A 24,189-nucleotide genomic window follows, 5' to 3' on the forward strand; every position below is an offset into this window, starting at 1 on the left:
GAAAATTCTCTTTTTTTCTGAAATCATACAAAATGCTTTTCATTCTAAGTTGACAATCGCCTAATGCCACTGTGTATAAACATGGAGCTTGAGAAGAGCTCTGTACACTGAACTAATTATTACTTATACCCAACCAGAAACAGTGGAGAGACAAACAGTCAATTACTGCTAACGAATAATCCAGAGAACAACGAGTGGGCATAACATCAAATAATTTCGGTCATACTCCGAAATAGGTTAACGCATCCTCTTGATACTTTCCATGATACTAGATTTAGAAAAGAATATCACATAGGTTGATTAAGTACAGTCGCCAGGTAGTGGAGCTGCTTTATGTAAAGATATCAAAATCTTTCTTCAAACAATTCCAGAGTTACTCGAGAGGAAAAAAAGAAAAATAGAAAAATCTCAGATTTTTTCAAAATGATTTTTTCAGATTTCAAAAGAGGAAAAATCTCAGATTAAATTTCGATTTTACACACTCAAGTAAGCAGAATTAGCTCTAGAACATGTAAGTTGCAAAAAGTGATAATTAGGTCTACAACATTGTTCCTCTCCAGTACAAACTGAGAAAATGCACTGAAACATCTCCAAGGCTATGAGGTGGAATTCGTACCTAATTTCTAAAAGTGAGAGCTAAAAATTCGGCCTTCTCCTTTGGGAAAAAAAGCCTTTAGAGGGTTTATTTTCACTCCAAAATACTAGTGTGTGTTCTTTCATTAGTTCACAGAATCCTTATCATCCACTTTGGTATATAAAGCAATACCTCCATCATTATCCTAAGCCTTTTAAGATTTAACTTTAATATCTTAATTATTGACTTCTTTGGAGTCGATCTCTAATTTCTATCACAGCGGATTCAGCGTTTTATAATAGTTTCTGTTACATTAAGATTGACATTTTAGATAGAAAAAGCGATCCATCGACAAATGATTATCACCATGACAATGACTTTCAGTTCTTAATCAGTTCGATTATATCACTTAGATGTCCCAGACTTTATAATCTCCGCACACATGCTATGCTGAAAGGAACCAGTTTTACTCAGAGCCCCTGTGGAGCACCGACAGTCCACTGCATTGTGAGTATATATAATTTGATTATCAACTAACAGAAAACAATATTATCTAACAGCGTACGGAAAGAATGTACTAATCTATTGAGACTGTAGATAGAAAACATGTTGCATTAATGTGCGATATATTTAACAGATGAATGATTTTGCATAGAAAATCAGAAAAAAAAATCATCTAACGCCTTTTTATTCCCGTATACGGGAGTAAGCGAGGCCATTTAGCCCTATCTAACTTTTGGAGACTGAGTGGGCAGTTCAATCTCCACTGGTACAAATCAGAGATAGCTGGCCCAAGGCTATCACTAATTAAGCGGTACACAGTGAAGATAGACGGCTCAAATGTGCCGCCATCTCGTGGTCCCTAACCCTAACACAATATATTTAATGTCTGAAATAATGTGGGTTCTACGGTCGATTTTCTTGAGTTTACGGGACGAAAAACCCGAGTTTCCGGGAGGAAAAACCCGCTTGCCCGTGCCAGAGATCGACTAACTCGGGAACCGGTCGAAAAAAGGCTTAGAAAAATTTCCTCTAGTCGCCGACTAGACTCGAAACCAAGTCTTCCTTCGTGCGGCCAAGTGCGGTGGTCTGCAAACGCTACATCCACTGAGCTACACAGGCATAGAAAATCACAATTTATTATTTAGAATTTCTAATAATCTTTAAGTAATGATTTTAAATAATAAATTGATGTTTCATTTATCCATCAGTATCCATGTGGTAACTCTACTTTACATTCATCTACAGACGTCTCACAGGCACTATAAGAACTCATACTGAGATAATATATATGGGAAAAAATACGCGTTTCTTTCACTTTAAATTAAGAAAAAACATCCGCCAATAGATTTTGATGTTCCTATTCAGATGTAAGGAGAATTACGTGATCCCTAAGTTCTTAAGGTTGAATCATAAAACTACGGAAGCATCCAAAAATATATCAGTGAATAGAACGTATCCACTATTTTAAGTTTAAAAAAACAGAAATCTCGTCCTCTGGTGCAAGTGTTACCTGGTGTCAACTGTTCTAAATCAATAGAGAGACGTATGTCTCTTCTCTTTCGAATTGGGAGAATTCGTACTACGAAACTTTGAAACAATACGGTCAGATATATAGATTTTCCTGAAGCTGCTTAATAGCCAACGATAACAAATACAAAGTGAAGGCAAAATTCCACAAAATGCACAGCTTTTTAATTTGCGCCATGTCCTCTCTATATCCTCAAGATTTAATCATTATTAACACAAAGAAAGGACTAAGAAAATTACCAAAACGCTCCACAAATCTAATCAGTATTCAAACACCTCTTATATTATTTAAAGCTAAACACCGCCTCAGCAGTATCTTAGAAATTGATTACAAAATGCATACTTCTTATTCGAGTTAGTTAAATTATTCGAGTAGGAACTTTTATTATACAACTAGCAATTTTCTTATAAGTTTGAAAAACTGGCCGTAAGATATCGAAAAATTCCTCTCGATATCCTTTAGCAACCAGAAATTACTATCAGAAATTACATATCACTTCTTCTTTCCCTACGCGTTATTCCCGCTTCCTCTGCAGGGTCCGCGTGTTACTTAGATGCGACTTCTTTGTTAGTACTACTCCCAACCGACCTGTCGCCTGGTCTGCCGCTGGGAAGGGGGGGTGAATATATTTTTTGACTGTAGAGGCGTGTGTTCAAGGGCCGGTTTGCCTGCTTGCGGGATGAAAAACGCCAGATAAACTGGCGGGAAAAACCCTACTGCCCGCGCCCAAGACCGGCTAACTTGGCTATGCCTGAGGAAGATCCTCAAATTCCTCACGTCTACGACGGGAATCGAACCTGGGACACTCCTTCCCCAGCCATATGGTTGCGAAGCGCACAGCCACTAGGCTAACCGCGCGGACAGAAATTGCATATCACTACGACCAATAATGCATGCCAGAAACTCCCCCACCTCTTACACACTAGAACACTCTGATCCACTAGTAAGTCTAGTCATCATTAACATCGTCACTAATGTACCAACAATTGAAACCATTAGGACTTCCACAAGAAACTATTTCCACCGAATATTGTGATGTTATTCGAACATCAGCACGCATTCTACCGATTTCAAGATAAATTACATTAGCAGAAAGAAGGTCTGGAGTTATTACAGTCTCTCTTTTGACAACCTCGTCATGGAACAGCATATGAAACCGACTCTGGAGGGCTGTTCGGATGCACTATAAAAACGGATTCATCATATGATCCGGTTTGTTAGAACAATTACAAGATTTTACCAGTCCTCTTAACAATATTCATCTCTCTATTTATATGGGACACACAACATAAATAACCACAGAAAATAGAAACCCATACTTCAAATATCACAGTCATAATTTTGCAAAATGGATAGAATCAGATAATGATAAAGAACATCCTAAAACCATCCCAAATTTTATAACGTCCAGTTACAAAACAATAGACCCCTGTCCTTTGTTTTTTGTCTTTTTTTTTTGACACTCTTTTACAGTTCTCCGAATAGAATAAACACAGCAGTGTAGCAAAAAAATCAATGCGGAAAGCCTATGCACAAAGCAATATACCTCCACATAGCATCCAGCAATCAAATAGGATAAATAGGATATCCCTATATAGTATATCTTTAAAAAAGTATAAAAAACGTGTTTTTATAAGCCACAAAATCTCTAGCAGTGCAGAAAAAAAAGAAAGAAAGAAAGAAAAGCATAAATAAATAAACAGAAACCCATAATTCAAACACAGAACGTTAGCCGCATCCTTTTTTAAATTATTGGATATAATCAAAACAATGATAGCCAACATCCTAAAAACGGCTCCTAAAACGGAGAGCCAACTACGAAAGGATCATTCCATTACATCCAATCGTGACAGAGATCTCAAAAATTATTACGAGAACAAGAAATAAAGGAAAACGTCTTTCCTTTAAAAAAGATCACATGTCTACTTCGTTTCACTTCTCAAAGAAAAAAAAACATGAAAAGATAGAAAGAAAGAGAATGAAAATATTCTTTGTTTGTATGGAATGTGCTATGTAGGGCATAAGAAAAAAAAAACATCAAGACTGGTCTCATATACAGCAGAAACAGATGAAGTACTGTAGCAGTGTAGGGAATAGTGTTTATAATTTCTCCATCAAAAAATCAAGGAATCATCGGAAATTTTAAGAAAATGAATCAGTGCAAGGATTATCCTATATAGGATAATTTTAATATAGAATCGAAAACGTGGCACATGTAAATAATTAGACTATATGTATCAGAATGCTAGACATTAGTATATATACATCTACCACTCGCTTCATTCTATTAGTCTATATTACTGATACCATTAGTATGCACATCTTTAAGTCTGATACTGGAATAGCATTTACGCTATTTCACTCACTTCTGTAAAAGTGTAGTATTATGCACTCGAAACTTGTTGTGATTTTAACAATAAATTCTGATTTTATTTATCCATCAGTCCCGTCTCCATGTGCTAAATATACCAGACATTAACATTATACTAATTTAAAATTTCTGCATAAGTTTTGTGACGTCTTTCTATTATCAAAAAACAAGCGTATTAAAAACCGGGAACTGGGAGGTATACAATGCACAAAGACGTAAGAGATAGTGGAGGGGAAGGGTAACGCATAAGCTTGCGTGAATGGCACATTGGTGTCCAAAGCATACAATGACGATTCAATTCACATTGCACTGAACTGCAATAAAAGTCAAGACCAGAAAAATTCGAACTAACATCACCATTTTGGAATTTGTTGGTTCTTACCGAACGGCAGTTAAAAACCCAGAATAGCAAAAAAATAAACTAATGGTAAGCAATATACAGCTGATGAGTTTTCCAAAGGCCGGAGATCGACATCCCAGTTCAAAGAAGAAATACATTAAAACTCTTCATTTCCGTGAATAAACTATTAATGAGTGCTGTAAAAGAGTCACTGAAGCAAGAATAAAACTAGAATATATAGTCTCTCTAGTTCGCCATTGTATAACTTAAAATAAACTGATGTAATGCTAACAAAACTTCCGTAGCGCAGTGGGCACAGATCATGCCTTTCGATTGGAGAAACAAACCTGCGTTAAAATCCAGTCTAGGACGCAAAAAAGCTTGCAGTGAAAATGAGATAGCCGGTCTCATATGGGGGTGGGATATTTTTCCACTAGGAATTTTTTTTCATGCCGTAAAACACGCAAATCGGCCAGAAGAACACACTCAATATACAAACATAGATATCAATACACATAGAATAAATTGCCTCAGAAATGTATCCCAATCTGATTGGAATAAATTGTAAGCGATAATTGTTCCTAAAATGCAAAGTTACTTCGCGATTATCGCTTCTTCCCTCTCATGGTAACCTCAAATGGCTTTTGCGGAATAATGTAAAATTAAAAATGCGATTAATATTTTGTTTTTGTTGGATTTTCTAAGTAATTCTTTGTTTCTTATAGCCGACATTAAAATGCATTTGGAAAATAAATGTGGCAAGAAAAAGAACGAGAGATGTATTTGCCAATTTTGAAACAGACTAGCAGAAATAAAGATATAACGTTCAAATTAAGTCCAAGCCTTATCAGCCAATTAAACATATCATAAATGAAGAATGGGAATAATTTATGGAGATAAGATAGGAAAAAGCAGAGAGAGAGAGAATGATCTGTAAAATCAAAAAAATTAAAGCATTCCGAGTTATAAAGTCTATATCAAATGTTAAAATCCTTTATGCTTGAAAAGTGCGGAATCATTTCAGGAAGAGACTAGAAAAATTTGATTTGTGGTTTGAATTTACAGGTGTGTTAGAGGAAGACATTAATGAGAGATAAATGTGTTAATAGATTTAATAAATAACAGAAGAAGAAGAAGAAGCAATGGGAACCAGTTTCGTACCTCGTAAAGATTTTAAAGAGTTATAAACCATCTCCTCAGCCAACATCTCAACTTAAAATTTATAGCTGATCAGACTACTATATTCTATAAAAACATAAAAATCCCTGTTCATAGGAAGGAAAAAAAAAGTCATAAAAATAAATGCTTTCGTGTTGACTTGTACCATAATATTCCTCAGAAATGCGACAACTTCATCCAAATCAGAATATTCTGTTATTTATTGAAAATGAGTAATCGAAGCAATCCAACTACTTATTTAAATCAAGACCTCTCTGTGTAATCAACAGACATATTGCACATCAGTCAATAGATAAGAGCGGATGTATTTCTTTTCCTTATATTTTCTCCTTTACTGTCAAACTACAAACCCCCAAGAGTATAAAATTGAACTGTACACGCATCTTTTGTTTCCTTATCAAACTGTCTAGTCTTTATTTCAGTCTGTTAAACTTTAACATGGGTCACTAAAACACCTTGGATTTTATCTCTCATAGTATAAGTGGAATAATTCATATTACAGGCAGATCTACAATAGGAAATTATGTTGATCAACTTTTGGAAAATCTTGACCTAGACATTATTAGAATAATATCTCATATTAAAATTTTAGAACTTGTCCTATACATAAAATATAAGAAAATGACTTTTATTCATTACGCTTCTGATGCTGCATTGTTTTCTCAATTTTACTTTGCATTACATTGTTGTATACATTTTTGTTAAAAATTACATTCTTTGACATTATTCATCGATGTTATGTTCTTTTTATAACATACTTGTTGTATGGTCGGACTGGGATAAAGTGTATTGTATTGTTTAGTGTTCTGTGCATCGTTAAACTGTAATATATCAATTTGTTAGTCTTTTGTTTCTTTAAAATAGTTATGTTTCTTTCGCTTTTAGTTATGGTAAATTCGTCCTTTTCACTATTCATTCTCCTTCTTTGGTGGAGTCTGTACGGAACTTAGTTCAACTAAGCGATTCTCAAACTCTCATTATCTTTGATTATATTATATCAAACTGGTTCATCTTTAGATTTTGGCTAATGAAGAGTAGTTTGGTCTGAAATTATCAGTATTTCAGGTTATACTTTTATTTCGGTGTATGTCAGCTGCAAATAAGATTTTAACCAAAGGTTCGATTCCTATTTGTATTGATTTTTGCACATACCCGTGCGCTCACACACACACACACACACACACACACACACACACACACACACACACACACACACACACACACACACACACACACACACACACACACACACACACACACACACACACACACACACACACACACACACACACGGTAGATCAAGCACTTAGTTATTACTCAGTGCTTGATTTTGATACCTATGATCTCAATGATTAAGATAAAACCGCAATTTTTTCTTAATGATGCACAACATTAGATTTTATCATAATGTAAATATTCAGGAAGTAACCCTAACCTTTGAAGTGTTGACAGTACTAACGCACTCATGTGTTGCATTCTTACCGCAAGAGGAAAGTAGGAATTGAGGCCACTCAAGAATTACACGAAAGTATTTTATTAAATAAGTACAATAATATAATGTTGTTGAAAAAATCCTGAACAAAGAATGTGCTTTATTTATGTTCGCAATAAATCAAAATAAAATAAAAGTGGAACCAAAGAAATATGACAATATTTTTCCATTCAGTTTAACAAAAATATCAAAATTCATAAATTGACTTTTTTTACTCCATGCACTGCCATGCATGGAGTAAAAAAGAATTTATGAACAGAAACTGGAGGATTTTGTAACTTTATTTCAGTTGTGACATCTTAAAGAACTCATATTTAGATTTAACCTAAATTTTATTAAATTGTCTCCATTTTTCATATATCGAAAGCTGTGATGAACAATATTCCTAATATGAGCACCTAGAAGAGCAGATTTATTGCAAAATATAATTTTGATACGCTTTCACATTTGTGTCTTAGCAAATGGTAGGATTCAAACGAAAACTTGAATGATGAACTAAATTTTGTATGGATTTCGATTGTAAAATTTTAAGAAAAATCCATTCAGAGAACTTCTCTAGAAATAACTTGTCCACTAACGAACGAAGGAACCAAAAAAATCTGATTACGCATTTTGCGAAACACTTAAAAAAAAGTTTCTTAAACACTTTTCTTAAAAATGAATTGAAACACTGAGTTTTGATTCATTACTTTATTTAGGTTCGTAATAAATCAGTAAAATAAAAATGGAAAATAGTGTAAAATAGTGAGAAATAGTATGCTACCATAACCAATGTCCTAAACTCTAACTTACTTTGCTATTCTTCAATGGGATAAGGACAACCTTGTATACAATACCACCAAACATCAGTCTTGTCTAATGAGAGAAAGATCTGGCGTCCCATCCCCTAATTTTATATAATATTCAGATATCCAAATGTAATGAGAACTTTCTTCTGGAACTAACCTACACTCTAGCCATTCATGCCACAAACACATCTCAACCACAGCTTCTGCAGTCTCCAACCACTCGGTTTAATTTTTTGCTCAAAGTGCTACTTCTGCTAAAGCCCTATAAATCCCAAATCAGCACAAGCACGATATATTCACGCACATTTGGGATGTTGAACCCAAATATTCTCTAACACTACCCAGAAGAGGAAATTTCATTTAATTGTCGATTCCTCTCTCGCACAGATCCATTCTCATTGATTCTCAATTTCCCTCTCTTTCCCCTTTCATAGACACTTAATTTCTGTTTATTCGCATTCCAGCTATTTTCAAAGAAAATGATCTGCTGAATCTTTCACCATTATTTCTATTGACGTTTGGAGCTGGACTATAAATGGGATTTATTACTCATATGTACTTTGTAGCTCAAAGTTTGTTGAATCAACTTCTTTTCGTAGGATGAAAAGAAGTTGAAAAGAAATTATATTCATGTACTAAAAAAAAGAGAGCAAAAGCTTCACTTCGGCAATGAAAAATTATTCATCTTTTTTTACTAATTCTTTGGTACCTTTTGTAATGTGACACCTTTTTTAGCAACTCGTATCGTAAAGTATATAAGTTCTGAATCACTTCATCCTCAGTATTCTTGGTCTAGCTACCACTGACGAGACCTCAAAAAAGGTCTAAACCGGTCTGGGTAATGATCTCCTCCCATAATGTATAACATCATACATCTCCCAAGAGATGTGTTTTACATTACGGGAAAATACTGAGGACAGTGATCGGGTCTTAATCCACCTTTAGTACGAGTTGCCCTATCATGAACCACTTGGCTTACACTTGTATATCCGCCGAAACTTTTATATAGTCTCTATGTATTCAGCATGAAACTCTTGTAGTTTCTATATTCGGCTAAGAAATAATATTGGATTCAATATCCACTTAATTTTGAATTATATTCATGTTTTAAATCCTTAACCAAGTATAAGCAAAAAAAGTTGACCAGTAAAGTATCTTCATGACTTCATTGGAAGGTATCATTGAGCGCCGCTCACTGATAAGACCACATTTGTCGCATAATAGTCACTGACAGTAGTCAAAGTTCCTTGATAGAGTCAGACCCTGTTGAATCAGTGTTCGAAAATGCGAAGATTAACATTTTCTATTACTGACAGATAGCAGCAAGCTGATATCTTTGAGCATCTTCGTAGCAGGACATCACAACATTTGACACAATGGAAGGATCTGGGATTTATTAAACTATTTATGTTATTTTCTTCTTAAGGTAATCTTAAAAATTCATATAAAGTTGAATTCCAAGAAGGAAGCTGAGATGAGAACCTTCTCAGAGATGAAAAGGCTTTTCTTCATATAGCTAAGAATTTTCATCTCATTTCATTTCAAAACATACCGATGACTTGCAAACACTCATAGTTAACGAACTATAATACACTCGCCTTGATTATTTCGGCAGTAATTCCAATAAACTAAATTAAAAGAAACCGTGCCTTAAATACTCACTCTGTGCTTCAGGTCACAAACTTTGTTATCATCGAATACATTTCTTGATTAGCATGAACAACAGTACTCAGAACCTTGACTGTAGTGAAGTTGAAACCGATCCAATGAGCAACGAATCGCACCGTATGCTCTTCCATTTTTAATGCGCTATGTGGATGTAAAGTTTCCTATCTTGATATGGAAGAGATCTACGAGAACTTAAAGAAACGTGGGATAAAAATACCATGAAAATTATTTGACGAATATCACTTATATATTTCTTCTTGCGAATTTTTGGCCTAGTATCAAGTTCATCATCGATGTAACGATAGAGTGCAAAAGAAAGTCAAGGAAAATTTTTGACTTCGAATCTAGACTTAAAAAGTTTACGAGATATAAAAGTTACTTAAGTGATATCTCTTTAAATGCTCTTGCGGCTTTGTGGATCAAGTAGTTAACGCATTTCCTCTTCAACCGACAGGCTGCTGTTTATTATGATGGTTATGATTTGCTGATTGCCGTTGGAGTGAGACCACCACGCCGATTATTGTAGACTTGGAAGTCTACAATAATAAATGATCTATGTTTGGTTTCTAAATCAGCGTTTCCTGATAATGTACAAAATAAGTGAAATTAAAAATCTCTTATATATATATATATATATATATATATATTAATTTTTCCATGAAATCATGATCATTAGGTTCCATATTGATGGTTTTTTTTTCTATCCTTCATTTTTGTTTCACATTAGCGCCGTTATCTAAATGAAGAATAAAGTTCTATATTATAAACCAATGATTTTGATTATAATTATGTGAAGAGAATGACTACTAATAAATTTTACGACAAAATATGTTTACATGTTTTTTTTAATATTTCAAATGAAAGATTTTCATAAATTCGTGGTGCACAATAAACTGTTTATTAATTAATATATTATTCGAACAATAATTTAAATTTATGCAGTTCTTAAGGCTTAGAGATGTTAATATGTTTTTATAAGCGGCTCCACATACCAAAATAGCTCATATTTTGATAGGTGATATGCAGGAAATAAATTCCTTGTATCATTTATTTTCGTGTTCTGAAATCATTTCTACCTTCACCATTATAAAAAGTGGAACATTAATAATGCAATTAGGTTTAAACAGTTTTGCTCTGATAATTTTTACCACTCCGATCAGTGCAATTTCCTGTCTGTCTCTGGCCGCTATGTATAATAGTAAATTAGGCAATCATTAGTCTTGCACAGGACAGTCAGACTCTAGGCTTGGTATCTACTGTACGTAGGATGTGATCACGCAATGTTAAAGTCGATTAAAACGAAAAGAGATTTAGGCATATTTTATCATGTTTTAGATAAGATAGTAAAAAATATAGAAGCAATGCATGTTCTAATTGTTTTTATAATATACTCTTCTCGTTTTATACAAATGTATATATGTATAAACATGTATATATAAATGGCTTTTTATAGATTTCATTATGAAAACCATTACACATTTGAAAAATACTAGTGTCAGCTATCTCTCATACTACCGGAAGTATTCTGCGATATGTAATGAACTGAAAAATTGGAACATGCGTTCACTCACGGACGCTAACGAATGTTTGATAGTTCGATCAGCTAAAGATATATATGCTTGGCTTGTGCACATCAGTTTGACCTATATATTATTTCGCTTCCTCCAACTGTCACCCACTTCCAGACTTGTTTCGGAAATTTGAGACACATTCTTTTGAAGTTTTTCCCATACAGCAATACAATTCCATCTCATATATTAAATTATCATTTTTACCACCTGCATTAAAAATTGCTGTTTGGTATACCGAGATACAAATTACAAACGTCTTCTTTAATGACAAGTGTGAAAGAGGATACGTTTAAATAATAATAATCCATTAGAATATTATTAGATATCAGAGTGCATTTCTAATATACACAAAAACGTGTTTACTATTGTGATTATGGAGTCGCATATTACTGTTTTTCTGGAAGAAATTTATTTTTCAATAGCTGTGAATACATAAGCAATGTAACTAATTAAGTCATTTGCTGGTAGTTAAACTTTCCGAAGAAAACCACTAAACATTTGTCATTTATTATGACGATATCGTTCTGAATCTAAAGCCCAGAGACACATAAATTGATTACTTCTTCTCAAGCAGAACGTACTGATGTCATGGAAACATCGAAGAAGTTAGCTCATCCACCATAATAAACAACAAGAAAGAAAATAATTGTGTACACACACATTATTCAATAAATAAATAAAATAAATCTTTCAAATCCATTCAAGGGTAATAGTTGAAGTTCTGGCAATGTTTTCGAACAGTAATCTATGATATCCTCTAGGAGGCTAAAACAATGGTATAAAACAAAAGCAATTAAGTGAATCACAGAGAATAAAATTAGACCACAATTACTCGCTGTCCTCTCAGCTTTTAGAGGAAGGAAGGATGCTGGTGACGTATATTACACTAGTTTAGTATGTCCCATAATATCACTGTCTCGGTTGCCTGAAAGCATCGCAGGTGTTCTTGACCTTTTCCCTAATTGTTTCTGTACAGAAAATTAATCATTAGAATAAATATTGAACAATGTTCCAAATCAAACAATATTTAAGAACTTAAAGTGATCTATTTAAACCATCTATTTTTACAAACGTGAACCATCATATTATAAAAATATTGGTTTTTTATAATGTACATTCACCCTCTGTCAAAACAAGAAACCGATCTTTTCGAAAATATAAGAAACTATTGGCGCCACCAGTTGTATCTTTCTGTTGTCGAAAACGGCAACCTTCATTAGTATTGTGTCAATTGTTTATGACATTTGTTTCATTAGAAGCCGAGTTATAGTGCCAAGAGTGACAGTGTGTTTTGACGAATGGTCGGAAAATGAGTTTCAAACAGAGAGTTGCGATTGACTTTTGTGTTAAACTTGGTACAAGTTTTACCAAGAGTGACAGACTGTTTTGACGAACGGTCGTTCGTTACGATATTCATGCCGTACGCGACGAATTCTCACTATCAATCGCTTCAAAACTTCAAGATAAAATTCACCATTCATCGTTTGGCCAGGCGGAACGAATTCTTTGTGGATAATGTCCTTGGAATCGTAGAAACAAATCAGCATTGTCTTTACTTTTGACTTCTCCAAGCGACTTTTTTTCGGATGCCCCTCTTCTGGTGGTTTCTACTCAACACTCTGGCGTTTTGTTTCGGGCTCACTCGAAACACCACGTTTCGTCACTAGTAACGATCGTTTCAATGAGTTTTTGAGTCCTTACGAACAGTTTTAATGAGGTCCTTGCAGTGTTCAGTACGGTACATTTTTGTTCGTCAGTCAACTTGTGGGGAACAAATCGCGAATTCAATTTACGAAGACCCAAACTCTCGGTTAAAATGTTGTGCACAGTTGATTTTGGGATCCCTAATTCATCTTCAGTCAATTTCACGGACGATTTCTTTGATGAAATAAACCGGGTTTTCTTTGATGAAATCAAGCACTTTTTGGATGTTAACTTCGATCAGTCCAGTTTTTGGACAGCCTGGCTTTTCGTCGTCCTCAAGCGTCTCACGACCACTTTGAAATCGGTTAAACCACTCATAAACTTGAGTACGGGATAAGCATTCATCACCGTATGCTTTCTGAAGCATTTGATTCGTTTCTACCAAGTTTAACACAAAAGTCAATCTCAGCTCTCTGTTTGAAACTCATTTTCCGACCGTTCGTCAAAACACACTGTTACTCTTGGCACTATAACTCGCCTTCTAATGAAACAAATGTCATAAACAATTGACAACACTAAAGAAGGTTACCGCTTTCAACAACAAAAAGATACAACAGGTGGCTCCAATGGTTTCTTCTATTCTCGAAACGTTCTGTTTCTTTTTGTACAGAGGGTGTAGATGGTACATAAATCGAATCTGTGATAATATCACATATCAGTACGACACATCCTTTCAGAAGATAATAGTCATTATCTTGACAAACACGTCGTTCGTTATTATTGTTTAGGTAATAATCTCTGAGATTTGCTTGGTCCATGTAAGGTTTTAATTTAAATAAGACTATTTTTGTATATAAGTCAAGAAAATTATATGATATGGTATTCATTGTAATGTAAAAAATAAAAATAAAAAAGTTTAAGACACTTAATGTATAAACTGTAGTAAGTTGGTTCACCAATGAATGAATGACAGCGTGTTGGAAGGTGATGTTACATCACTTAAAACAAATATTTAAATAGTAATTGTATAGTTATTTAAACGCACGGCAATTATCATAATTGAGATTTTTAATTACAATTTAGTGACATCCGCAGCAAATAAATCGCAAATGATATTCCCAGAAAAAATTTGTAATATAGATATTAGATATGGTACATAGCAACGTAACTTACCAGTTCCATCTAGGCTATGCATATTGAACTATAATTGCTTGGATTCAGAAATATGATTATGATTCCCAACTGGGCGTAAAGAATAAAATAAAAAAAATAAAAATAAAAAATAAACTTAACAAAATAATCAGTAAAGACAAACAACAACCCAGAAATATAATCTTAAAGAAATTTAGATTTTTTGTCTTCTAATTTTATTTTTTCTTAACTAACAGAATAATTATTAAATTTCAATGTTAACTATACTTTTCAAAAGATGCTGTGCGATGCCTTTCGGATATAAAATATGTTATATCTATTATATATATATATATATATATATATATAAAGATAAGCAGAAATTTGAAACGTTTTTATGTCACGGTTTTTGTCTCTTCATTGTTTTGAAACATCCAGCAATGTGTTTGCCTTCATGAGACAAACGCATTGTTGTCTCATGTCTCGAGTTATCAGAATTGAAGGAGAACCGGCTTACCAGACAGAAACTCGGGGGATTGGGCGGCATAGGCCCAATATATAATATCTATATATTGTATATATGTGTATATATAATATCTTTCATGCATATATCTCCTACATATATAATGTAAATATTGATATATTTCTTTAAGATTTTATTTTAAATAAGAAATAAATCTTATTATTATTTTCTTTCTTTAAAGGTAGAGTCGATTTTCTAATTTAAGATTATACGTGGAATTGATGTATATTGTATACGGTATATAAAACTCCTCAAATGGTTAAAAAAAAGTATTTATCCGTTATTCCATTGTGTTCATATCTATTCAGTCTCTAAGTCAAAGAATGTAGGTTTCACAGGTATTATTTTGGCCATTGTTTTTGAATCAGTGAGTTTAGAATATTATTCAGACAACGAAGTACAGAATATTGTATGAAATTATTTATACGATAATTTGAGACTTTCGTCGTTCATATTTCAAACATATATATGAAAACATGCTCCAGTTTGCAGAAATTGTCACCCTTAAGACAGTGTTTAATTTCACGGAACTTGGAATATTATTCAGCAGGTCACTTCTACCGTTTTTATATTATATTCACTGGCATTCTTGTTGTGCCTATTTTAGGTGATCTTTTGCGTTGTGGTGATCTCAATGGATTTCGATTTTGGTTCAAAGGATTCTAGGTCTAAATCCCGTTTATGGCGCAAGGAATCTTTGTAAAGGCTCTGAAGGCCAGGTAGCCATTCTCACTTGGAGGTGTCAAATTTTTTCCTTCTGGGATTCTCGTTTCTCATACTTTGCGAGAGGAACATACGCAGATAGTAGGCATAATATTCACTCCGAATTTCAAAAATACAATGACAATTATTTAGATGCATATCGGGTACCTATCAACCAGATAATCAGATAAGCAAACAGACATAACTTGAATAAAAGTATAAATAGAAATATGTTTGTTCTACCTAGAGGAATAGAAATAAGTGCAGAGAATAGAAACTGATGAGTTTCTCTTACAGGAATATTTTAAGAATGATTTATAGTTATTAAACTCCAAATGCTTATTCTACGCCTTTCCAGATAGGCTTAGAATAAAGTATTAAATAAATTGCAATATTTTATATAATATATACATAGCAAATTCTTGAAAGTTTAATAATAAATTCTGCATCACGTAATATTTCAAAGATAAGAAAGATAAGAAAAAAATCAATTCTCATCATATTCAAATGAAGCAATGTCTTTTTAACAATAAACTAAAAGCTAAAAGCCTTGTGGTAAATAGAGGTCAGTTCGATTTCAGTCAAAAAGCAAGTTAGCCAGTAGTTCTGCTATTTCTTTATTTTACTTTGACATACTACTTTTCTACAGACAAACTATTAAGATAATTCCCACCAACATATTTACTAGCACTTTCAGCCTATATGTAATTTTAAGAGAACAAAAGAAAAAAAAACTTATTTTTATTTTTTTCTTTCGACGGAAAATATACAGTATTGTATAAGAAGAGGAAAAAGTCACGGAAATATAAACGCTTCTCTCAGTGTGGTTCTACGATATGTGTGTCGTGTGTTGGTTGAAATACGTGAGCTTGTAATGTCCCCTTTCTTAAAGAAAACTAGTTATAAGTAAGGAGTAATGGAGATTATTCGTTACTGGAGCAAATGAATCACATGATAGTCGCTCGTGTTTCGCGTTTATATAGCTGTTGCTCGTGAACTGTGTGCAGCCAGCAAAACTTAGAATGATTGCGTCTGTCAATATAGTCGATTTTTTGGCTCTGGTTACGACAATTGCTCCTCCGTTAGTGTTGATATACTCCAGAATCTCCACTCTTGCTGTTCCTGAAGTTAGAAACACATGGGATAACGAATATGATTATATTGTAGGTAAGATTTATTTATTAGATAAAAGTTCGAGAAAATGTAAATTAAATAATGATGTCGTATAAATATATTTATTAGAAAGTAATAATAAGCAATTTAGTGAGAAAAGCAGCTGTTCAAATTTTCTTTATTGAAATTACTTAACACAGTTAGTGTTGTTGCTCTGTCTTTATTGTTCTTGTTGTCAATACATCTTCTTATTTATCGATCAGAATCTTCAGCATTAAAAAATAATACTAAATAATTACTTAAACTATGATTAACGGAGCCACAAGAACAAGTTCACAACCTTTGCTATACCCAGGCCCTACATTAGTTCGTATAGTGTAGCCGTGAGAGAGTACTCTCATTGTTCAATAAACTACCATAAACAATAAATACTTAAACTACAGAGAATACTAGGAAACAGTCTGGGGAAGGTGTATTAATGCCATCCACAGTTTCTGTATACTCCTTTCACAGATTTATACTAATGCTAAGAGCATACCCACACTTACGAGTGTGTGTATGCTTTTAGCAACTCGTATATAAGACACAGACCGCTAAGAAAGAGAAAACTGCAAGTTCAAAAAAAAAATAAATCAACATCAAAGATGGTACTTATGACTTAAGCTGTATATAGCAATGTATTCTGTTATAATACTGCATAACTCCTTATCCTTAGTTGAAGATTTATTTTAATGTCTACAATAAATTAATCATTTATATCCCAACGAAGAGTTTTATTTTAGGAATATTTGTACAAAACACTCATTTAATTATTATTTAATTAAACGTATGCGTTTATACAGCCAAAAGTCATAATAATTCGGGTTTGGTATTATTACTATAATTGTCGTATTTATATTATAATATAAATACGACAATTATATAAATATAATCAAATACCATGAAATGTATATGTATTTGTTGTTGTTGTAAATAGTGAAATAAGCAAATCTGAAAATTTTTCTTATTTATTGTGTTGAAGACAACTTTTGAAATATTGTGCTTGGAATACGTAATCAAATAAAATTTAAAAACTAAATTATAAAATTATGAAATTAAAAACAAAATTACCAACTATTGCAAGAATTTATGCACCAGTATTCTATGCTGAAATGATCGCAAGCATACGATCACAGACATCTTCAGTATACATACGAGGCTCAATTGGAAATATATGAAACAGAATTTTTAGAAGAGTAGCCGGTATCAGTAATCAGAATGACAAGAAGGTTGATCAACATCTCCTGGCACCGCCTGCTTTAAAATAAGTATTATCTCCATCAGCTGATCTAAAATGCAACATATTTAACCTTTTCGCATTTTGGATGGATGATCTTTAGAAAGAGCAACATTTGTGAATCAAGTTCAGCTGCCAACTTAGCAAGACAGTTGGAGAAAATACGAAATATTACAACAAGAATCGAGAGAAAAACTTGATCCAGATATTTGGCTGGTACTTAATTTTAAGAATAGATGCTCTTCGGTCGACGATAATGATGATACAATCACATTAATTGCTTTGGAAATTTTGTCCTCACGTTCGCACGGAAATTTCGTCCCCAAAAACCTGTTTACAGAATCAATACAATTCTTTCGGAAAGTAGTTTCCGAAACGGCCTCACAGTTTTCATGCAGCAAGAATCTCTGCAAGGTGTGCACAAGTCTTCCTCTAATATGATTAATGCCAGTTTCTAAGGGGAATCCCTACCAGTACAAACTGAGTATAGCCTCAGTGCATAGATCGTATAAGTTATTGTCACTTACTAGCGCATCATGGGGACACCATCGTAATGCTGGCAAAAAAAAAAAAAAAGGTTTCACAAACGGATGGCCTAACCTATGAAACAATTCCAAGTGCTGCAAAAACAATAACCAAATAACCAATAAAATTCCTTTTAATAAACCCATTATTGTTCTTTTTGTTTATTAAAAGGGAAAACTGTACTCTCTAGTACTAAGTTTTGGAAATCTGTTATAATCCGGTTTCGGATCTCTCCAATCCGAATATCTATAGCCGCAGTGCATAGATGACAAAAAACACAAGAAGAAACAAAAAAAAATGCCGCCATCTGGAATCAATTCTTTCTAGGTTTTTTTTTTTTTTTAATTCCAGTTTAAAATCGAGTTTTCAAGAAAGTTGTCCCGAGTTTTCCCTACTTGCTAACAAAAGATCGAGTCACTCTAGAAGTAAGTCGATGAGGTCAGCCTTTTTTGTCGACTGACAATTACGGGCATTTGCCAAAACATTTGCTGAAAATGGCCCTGAAATTTCTGACACTTGCTGTGTTAGGATTTTCATCAACCCATAAATACTCATTAGCATTTCTACTCTTTATCTCAAGTACACGCCGCTCCCTATTCATCGCAACTCATTATCTCCTTCTGGATAGCGTGTACTTTTCACAAGTAGTAGAACGTTATTTTCTTTAGTCCTACAAAAATTGTTCAAATATCTCAATGTGTGCAGATATTCGCAAGGTTTTTGATTCGTGACTGAGTTATATACTGCTAGAAGCACCTCACTTGGAACTTGATAATTAACACCACGTTCACATACAGCACCAATTGATTCAGTTACCCCGCAAACGTTGACATACATAAATAATAACTTACGATTTGGGATAGATAATACGATCAGGAAATCAAAGCACTCAATCTTAAACAGCTGTTCGCGAGAGGCTGTTACATAAAAAGGTAAATAAAATGGATGTCAGCTTATTTTTATTTAGCAAACGTAGCAAGAATAGGGATAGAACTATGTTCCATTAAGTTTTGCTAATCAAATTTATTTATTATTTAATATTTCAGTATTTCTTTAGCATTTCCTTCGCATATTTTAAATATGCCAAAGGAAATGCTAAAGAAATACTGAAATACTGAAAGAAATACTGAAATATTGCGCGAACTAGTCTATATAACTATTCCATGACTCAAGCACTCCTACACGAACTAGAGTAACTTACCAGTAGAAAAGTCAAATGAGTTTTATCTATCCGTTCGTCAAAAACACACACACCCATGTTGATATGAACAGTTTACTTTATGCATTTAGAGGAACTACACGTGACGTTTAACAGATTCCTATTAAGAAACGCTCTACTTTGCGGAATACTCTGCTGAATTTTGTAACAAAAGTCCGAATATTGCTCAACATATGCATCATGTTAAAAAAACGTCTTACTATGTTCTCTGAAGGATCAATCTCTATACACTTCGCCATCCATCCAAAGATGAGTTGTATGTGAAAGACCACATTAGCATTTTTGAACTGACTTTTTTATCATTCTAAATTATTCTCTGACCTATGTCTTTATATCTCCTTTATCTTTCTAAATGTACTTTTAATAGTTTCATAAAAGACAAAAGACTCTAATAAATACATCAGATAGAAGCTCATTTCATCTCCCATGAATTGACTTCAGAAATCCATGTTTGAGCTTAAAGCAAGGTTCCCGGAATAAAAAAAATATACAAATAATATGAAATAAATATAGAGATAGGCGTTGCCTTATTTTGTTGCCTTAATTGCTGTCTTTACCACTGTGCTGATAATTTTATTTATCTATCTATCAGCTAGTTAACTATCTCCGAAAGTGATATATACAGTAATCGCTGTAGATCATGAAGCAATCTCTCCCCTACAAACTTTCCCAACAACTTAGGACTTCGGCGTTTTCTTAACCAGCTCTCTCTCTCTCTCTCTCTCTCTCTCTCTCTCCTCTCTCTCTCTCTCTCTCTCTCTCTCTCTTTCCAAAGACACTCATATGCTTAATTATTTAGTACACCTTTAACTTTAGCTCTCCTTATGAAAATTCTGACTTTGTTCGATCGTCCTCCTCCTATTCAATCTCAGCCTCATATGCTATATGACACTACAATCTCGTAGTTAATTGGGAAGACTTTCCGAATTTTTATACCTCTTTCCCATGGTCTTATTATTATTTCTCTCCTGGTACAATCATTTCCTCTTATTTTCTCGGAACAAAAACTATGCCTCACTCTTCTTCTTCACCGCTGATAACATTTTACTCATCAACCACGATTAGTTTTGTCTTCCTGGGGTGATTTTCATAGTTGAACTATCTTAGGATAAAGACATTATATACTTTTTATGTAAAAACTTTTTATTCTTTTTAAGCATAACTTCTAAGCATTATATAACTTCTGCTTAACTTCTAACACTTTCAAAATCCCATATCCGCCCAACATTAGAATAATATTCTCATATCTTAGCTGGTTACAAAAACTTCCCTTAGAATAGGGTGCCTATTTAAAATTAAAAAAAAAATGACATCATCACTATCATCATCTGTCGCGACGGAGGGATCAAAGATTTCCTCATGAAATATAAAAAATATTTTCAACAAGCAAAATTCACTGTTTTGAATATAAAAATAAAAATCGTTAATTCATATTGGAACAAAAATAGGTATTTAGAAATGTACACGTTTTCACCTGTTATGCATTTTAATGTATGTTTGCCACAACTAAATAAATAGTGATAAGTAATTAAGGGTTAAATTGGTAAATAGCAAAACAAAAATAATAATAATAAATTGATATTAGATTTTTAATAATAGCAAAGTGAAATTTCTAAAAATGCATGAGTTACTTCAAACTTCACTCGCTTGTCTTATCTTAAGTTCCAGTTGTTTCTGTTTCTCGGAATTTTTCTATAGCAGCTAATGCAGTTGAAGTATTTTTGTCTCTTATAAACTTTTAAAAGGAATGTATATTTTTTAATTTTTGTTTCTTTATTCATATACAGACTTTTGAAAATCATTGAACGTTATTCATTTGGCCTAGGCTTTTATAATTATCGTTGATTTTACAGTGCCAATGTGCAATAGATTTTTCTCCTTGCTCCAAAATTCTGGTGTCAAAATAAATTTCATCTTCTCAAAAGGATTAGTGAATGTTTTAATTATGAAAATGGAAAATTTCTTTCCATCTAACATTAATAGAAGTCTGACGAGCATGTGAGATTGGAATTTTTCTTTCAATGTAACTTTTGTGGTTGCGGACACTGAATTTGTAGTTGTATATCTAGGAATAACGTTGTTCCATTCCACAATTTTATTTATTGCCTCCCAGAACACAGAATAAAATCGTTCGAAAGGATGAACCCATTCTTGTACTCTATTACTGTATTATAGAATTTCCCTACATAAAAGTTAAACTGTGAATTGTGTTCATCGAATTATGCAATACGTTTTCAACAGTGGGGTGGGGTAAATATTTTTCATTTTGTTTCATTTTACTTTTATCTCAGCTCTCACTTCAAATGCTAACACATCTTGCCTCTTAGTTCTATGAACAGTAGATGAAAACAGTTTGATTGTGTAAAATACATTAATATAAACAAAAGAGGAGTTAATTAAAAATGTTAATATATTTAGACATTTATCAGTGGAAGAAAAGCATGATTTAACAGTCCTTACAAAAGTCTATTACTCATTCCATCTTCACTTTCACTTAAAGAAACGAAATAAGATAAACATTTTGATAAATAGAAATAAATCCATATATAAGTTACAAGTTATCAGAATAAAATAATATTCTGTATTTCTACAACAGCTGTTTGGTTTCCGAATGTTAAATGCACACATTTCATTCTTGAAATTAGATATTGAAATACTGAAGATAGTGACGTCCTAAAGCATGCCATAGGAAGTTAGGAAAATTTTCGTGAAAACGGGAAGATGGGCACCCTCACCTTGGAATTTAGATTATATCCAGAGGAGATAGGTGACTCTTCTTTTCGTGATTCCCTCCAACTGATTTCCCATAGGCCGTCTCTTTCTGCCTCATGTGTTTTAATAGATAATTATATGGAGAGTGCTCCACTGTGCCGCTGTTTCTCCATGATCCCTCTATTGAGGGATGTGGAAAAATGCGCAATACAGGGGAATGTGGCATAAAAGAAGATGAGCCATATACTTTTCCTTTATTCCTTATTCCTCTGCCATTTGAAACAGTCTATATGTCTATAGGTTTGACCCCACTCTTACCATCTGAAACTCTTCAAGAAGCACAAAACGGATAAGTTTTTTTCTCACATATCAGTTACTCGCGAAGGAAATTGTAGTATTACAAATGTCGAGACCTCTTGTATGTCAGGCTGATATAAAAATAAATATAAATAAAAGAACAAGGACAAAAAAACTGCTCACCCAGCACTAATGTACTAGAGCAGTAGAATGTTTCGAGTGCTGATTACGTAAAGAAAAAAAATTAAGTCCTTTTTTTAGCTTAATAGTTGTCTTTAAATACGTCACTTGAAATGACTGAAATATTTATGGTTATTTAAATATAAATATTGCAGCCAATTCATAAAAATTTAAGTTTACTTTTGGATAAAAAGTAATCATTTTCTATGATTCATTATAATTCTGCAGCTTTGGAGTTTCTGCGAACTATTAAAATATTAAATATTAGTATATTATAGTTTTATTATTATAATATTAAAGTATTATATTATAATTATAGTATTAATTATTATATATACAGTGAAGTTAATATTTTTATCTTATCTTATTTTAAACATTTTTAAGGATAAAATAATGATGGTCATTTAAATTACTGGTTTCTATGTGTAAGAAATATTTTAAGGTTGGAAACTCGTGTTATTGTATTAGTTGTTCATGACGATAGGCGGAGTCTTGCCGAAATGAAATCTCTTATATACGCGATCTCGTTTCATCTTTCTTTCACATGATAGTTTCATTGGCCTTAAATGCCAAGTTACTTAGCTTTTTTGTGCGTAAAAATATGTTAATAATCGCCAGTTAATATATCTCTACAGTTTGTTCCGTCTATCGCTTTCCTGCGTTCTGCAGCCAATTTGACTGTTTCTGCAGAAGACAAAAATTCAATAGAAAAGTTGAACTCGCTCTCTTGCATTGACTAAGTAATGACTAAGTTGACTAAATAATATTATTTTATTCTAATGTTCTGATCAATGTCACTTTTTTGTACTCCAGGGACTACATTTGAATAGATCTTCATAACGGCGGACGAATGACTAGCAATGGTTGTAATAAGGCAAAAATATATAAATAAATAAGTAATAGGATAATGCTCCGGATTTCTAACTAACGGAAATCCGGAGCATTATCCACCGTGGGTTCAAATCGCGCTGCAGGCATAAATATTCTTCAGGTTGTAGATGAATTTCATCGTCCAGTGTGAGAATACCACCCTCGACGATAGTTATCATTGGCCTAAAGTCGTTTGAAAATGTTTCAAGTTTAATCTCTAGACGGGTTTATATTTCGAGTTTTATCTATAGAGGAGGATTTCTTTGTTTATCTAACCGATGTTCAAGCATCGTACTGTACTAATATCAATCTGCAGTACGTACGTTAGTATTAATTCCATTTAATTACATCCGTAAGAAACTTTCGTAGGTTAGAGTGTCATAAAAATTACTTTTGTATTATGGCAAATATAGAAATAACACATTTATCTCTCTAAAAAGTAAAATATACTGGTGGTGTGTGTGTGTGTGTGTGTGTGTGTGT

At 33.1% G+C, this 24,189-nt stretch overlaps 1 protein-coding gene across 1 annotated transcript in view; it reads left to right on the forward strand.

The window, feature by feature from the left end:
* Positions 1-16,536: 16,536 nt before the first annotated feature.
* LOC150099035 (glucose dehydrogenase [FAD, quinone]-like) overlaps positions 16,537-24,189 on the forward strand; it is a 60,880-nt gene continuing 53,227 nt past the window's right edge. Inside the window, exon 1 of the mRNA XM_090405795.1 lies at positions 16,537-16,681. Coding sequence (XP_090261921.1) covers positions 16,537-16,681 — 145 coding nt within the window. The remainder of the gene's footprint in view (positions 16,682-24,189) is intronic.

Source organism: Typopeltis vanoorti, chromosome 15 (genome assembly GCF_054136105.1).
Source record: "Typopeltis vanoorti isolate ZY-2024b chromosome 15, IOZ_Tvanoo_1.0, whole genome shotgun sequence".
NCBI classification, from domain to species: Eukaryota; Metazoa; Arthropoda; class Arachnida; order Uropygi; family Thelyphonidae; genus Typopeltis; species Typopeltis vanoorti.